Consider the following 4,468-nt stretch of genomic DNA (forward strand, 5'->3'; position numbering starts at 1 on the left):
CACACTAAGCCTAAGCTTTAGTCCAAATAATAGATCATATTTCACTGAGGTAATTGCTTGTTTCCCAAAAACTGAGAAAAACAAAAGCTGCATTAAGGTTGTAGAAGTTAATTTCACCTGAAATTGGAGCATAGGCCTAAACCTTAGATTTTAATTTTCATATCGAAATGACTTTGCCTCATATGTGTTTAATACTGCTGTTGGGATGTTACATTTTCAACCCAACGGATTATAGGATGCTGTTCAAAGTGTTTTTCACAGGTTGACAGCAGAAAATGGACATTACTATATAACTGGGACCAAAACGTCAAATTGTGAAGCACCTGAGTAAAGGAATTTAGGCTACTTCATAGAATACCATCTATTCAATCCAAATATATCGATTTAGTTAACAGACAGAGATCTCTCTTGACGTAGCTCTAGGGTACATATTAGCAGCATGCAGACATCTGATTTCGAATAAATCTCACCTGTAGCCCTGGCAGTTCCTCTGCCTGTTGGCATACCACTGCTAATTAAACATAACCTAGGCCTATTTAAGGGTTACACGGGTTACGCCTAGATGTTTTATCAGACTACTTTATTCGCAAGTCGTAAATGACAACGCTGTGCTGTTCTGTAGGCCTATATATATTCGCCACTATCGGTGAGTTTACAACATGTCTAAAACTATAAAAGGTAACGCGTAATAAACAATGTCAAACTAACCTGTTTTCTTCGCTCATGTTTTACAGGGCATGAATCAGAAGCGAAATGTTGTTCGGTTGTTTATATCCATTCCTATTTTCTTTTCCAGCGGCGAAGCTGCACCTGACGACAGGTAAATGCACCTACGTCACCTACTCTGGCCGGCTCAGGAAGTAGGCTAATTTGATTTCTTTACGAACAGATGCGCGTTTCATACACGCCCTGAATCAGGTTTCATCGACGCTTTGTCATGCATAGCTCCACCAACGGACGGAATTTCAGGTTTCAAGCGCTGTGAGCGTGTGTGGGAACAAGACTGTTTTCTATTTAGCCATAGCAGAGCCCGTCTTCCTAATAGACATTCTCTGGCCATGCTGTAGAGAGGCTACATATTCATTGCTTTATTCATTTTCCCGATTTGGTTAGCCTTTAGTACAGTCTAAACTGAAGGAAAATGTGGAAAACACAAGCATATGTAAGGGCCACGTACTTGGCTAAATAATTAGACTAATGATGAAATTAAAACGATGGTTCGGAGTAATTTCACCCTAGGATCCTTTGCACCATGACCCCGAGCCAAACACCCTCCCAGAACCTGTTTTCCCTTGGTCGAACCCTGGTCGAGTAGCCCTGTCAGAAACTAATGAGTTCCTGCAGGCGTAATGGAACCAACTTTTATCTCGTAAATTACCCCACTAATAATGCCCTAAATGGTACGAACCTTCTACAGTATGTTCTTTACTCATAAAACGAGGCATTGAAAAGTTTGTAAGTACACCAGGGGCCGTATTCACAAAGAATTTTAAGGCTAAAAGTAGCTCCTAAGTGGCGAATTTAGGAGCAACTCCTAAAAATAATGGGCGTGTCACTCCTAACTTTAGTCCTAGTTTTTTTCACTAAAAGTAATTCACGAAGCATTTTAGACCTAAAAGTAGCACCTGGGACAGCTTAAAAGAAGTCAAGAGGACTCCTAACTCACTAAGACCTATTCACAAACAGCTTTTTGTGGCATTTCACGTTGCGAATCAAATTAAAATGTTCTCCTCTTTGCAAACGTAGGCATATGATGACAGATTAATTTAATAATGTTGCAAAGATAGCCTAGCCCAGGGGTTCCCAAAATTTTCCACGACAAGGCCCCCCAAATACCACTAGGTTCTGGCCAAGGACCCCCTTGATGTGTTATTAAACCCATCGACAATACTACGGCAAATGTAAAAATACATTAAGCTAATCCTAATAATTATTTTAGCCACAAGCACTTCGCGATGGAGCATACAGTGTGTAAAAAATGTATTTGGGGCTTTCTGCTATATGAGAGCTATCACTCTACTATTATTCCAAGTCATTAGCATGGGAAATATAATGTTCAGATATGAATCACATTATTATAATGCCATTGTATAACAATCCTCATAGTAATAGGTATATTTTAAATTTTTCAAATGTATTTATTTGTTGCTTTTATTTTTCCTTCCAACTTGCTGAGGCCCCCCTGGCACCCCCTCACGGCCCCCCAGGGGGCCCCGGACCCCACTTTGAAAACCACTGGCCTAGCCTACTGCATCAATCCGTATGTTTCATTAGGCTACTAGGCTATTTGTTTTGCCTTACTCTTTATTCATTTAGGCCTTTTTATTCAGTTATTAATCATCTTCCGTCCTTCGCACTACTTGTGTAGCGCACGCATTCTCAGACCTGTCACCTGTCACTCATCATCGGAAGGGAGGTGTTTGGAATCATTCCCGCGATACAATCATCAGCCAATCAAGGTGGTCACTTCAGTCAAGCTCGTGCATGAGTAATGACGTCATCCATAGCAACGAAGACTCACTCTTAGTTTAGGAGTTGTCACTTGTCCTTACTAAGAGTAGGTCTGAAAGGCTTTGTGAATAACTTTTAAGAGAAAACTCCTAGCTAAAATCTTTTAGTGCGATTTAGGAGTACTCCTAGTGGTAAGATAAAAGGCTTTGTGAATACGGCCCCAGGAGTTTATTTAAATAACACTTGCCTGATGGATGCTACTATCTGCTACTAAACCGCTGCGTCGACGTTACTTCCGTGATTTGGGAAAAGCCCGTAAAAGTCCTGGCAGGAAGCATGCATAAGGATGTAGATCCAGGAATTCACTAATATTTTGTTCGTAGTACCAGTTTGCAACAATTATTAGTTAACACTAAGTTGTAAACACTTCAGAAAGAAATATATTAAAAACTGGATATACCAAAAAACGTTGATGTAATCGCTTCCTGCCAGGACTTTTACGGGCTTTTCCCAAATCACGAAAGTAACGTCAACGCAGCTAGTAGCAGATAGTAGCATCCATCAGGCAAGTGTTATTATGACCGCCGCTTATAGGTTTATTTTTTATTATTTTTTTTTTTTTTTCGCATGCCCAAATTTCTGCCCAATGATTCCCGGGACACTGAAAGACCGGGGTACACGAAACTTGGTGGGCATGTAACCCCACATGGATAGCATGGAACCATCGTTTTTCATTTTGATCTGTAGCCCCCCCGCTGGACTGGACCCCCCGAAAGGAGGGTAGGGCAGACACAGTTTTCTGTGAATATCTCGAGAACCGTAGGGTTTAGGAGGACCATTTTTTTTTGTATGTTGATCTCAAGGGGCCATGTCAACCCATTCCATAACCACTCATTTCATGTATAGTGCCACCTAGTTAAACACAAAAAAGTTAAAATGACGTGTTGTAATCGCAGGTATCTGTGACCTAACATAGTCAAAACTGCACGAAATTGGAAGTGTAGGATCATTATGACACCCTCTGTGTGCACGCCAAGTTTCGTGGAATTCCGTTCATGGGGGGCCACACAATAAATTAATTTATGTTACTATACACCAACTGGCCTGTAGGTGGCCGGAGACAGTTTTCTGTGAATATCTCGAGAACCGTAGGGCCTAGGAGGTCCACCTTTTTTATGTATGTTGGTCTTAAGGGGGCATGTCAACCCATCCCATTACCACTTATTTCATGTATAGCGCCACCTAGTTAAAAATTAAAAAGCAAAAAATTAGGTGTTTTCATCACAATATCTCTGGCTGACAAGGTCAAAACTGCACGAAATTAAAAGTGTAGGATCATTATGACACCCTCCGAATGCATGCCAAGTTTTGTGTACTTTCGTTCATGGGGGGCCTTACAATAAAATAATGTATGTGTACATTTAGTGACGTACACCAACAAGGATTCCCGGGACACTGAAAGACCGGGTTACACAAAACTTGGTGGGCATGTAACCCCACATGGATAGCATGGAACCGTCGTTTTTCGTTTTGATCTGTAGCCCCCCCGCTGGACTGGACCCCCCGAAAGGAGGGTAGGGCAGACACAGTTCTCTGTGAATATCTTGAGAACTGTAGGGACTAGGATGACCATTTTTTTCGTATGTTTGCCTCCAGGGGTCATGTTAACCCATTTCATGTGCACACATGTGCACAAACAGATACACACACACACACATACATTCATAGTAATCATACGTATGACACATACTCACACAGTAGACATATGTACGCTTGCATCAGTGGCGGCCGGTGGTTAAAAAAATAACGGAGGAAGAAATGTCTGCTTGATTGGTGTTAGTGGCAAATGTAAGTTTGTGATAGTGTTGGTGGCATATGTGAACGAGTATATAGGCCACCTACCCAGACACATTTATAGCAGCAGAATGTACTATGTAGCATTTTAACTGGCAATGTTGTGCAATAAATGCTGTTCTGACATTCTTAGAGGGGGGTCTGACCTAAGGAGCTAAGCTAG

At 41.4% G+C, this 4,468-nt stretch overlaps 1 protein-coding gene across 4 annotated transcripts in view; it reads right to left on the reverse strand.

The window, feature by feature from the left end:
- The window catches only part of svopl (SVOP-like), a 37,699-nt gene extending 36,855 nt beyond the window's left edge, over nt 1-844 (reverse strand). For all 4 annotated transcript variants that reach the window (XM_076302755.1, XM_076302753.1, XM_076302754.1 and 1 more), the window contains exon 1: nt 709-844. In XM_076302755.1, coding sequence (XP_076158870.1) covers nt 709-725 — 17 coding nt within the window. In that variant the 5' untranslated portion in view covers nt 726-844. The remainder of the gene's footprint in view (nt 1-708) is intronic.
- Nucleotides 845-4,468: the final 3,624 nt, after the last annotated feature.

Source organism: Alosa pseudoharengus, unplaced genomic scaffold, assembly GCF_046254945.1.
Source record: "Alosa pseudoharengus isolate Yale_2024_CS ecotype anadromous, Long Island Sound unplaced genomic scaffold, YU_APseudo_1.1 YU_APseudo_1.1_scf_24, whole genome shotgun sequence".
Lineage (NCBI taxonomy): Eukaryota > Metazoa > Chordata > Actinopteri > Clupeiformes > Clupeidae > Alosa > Alosa pseudoharengus.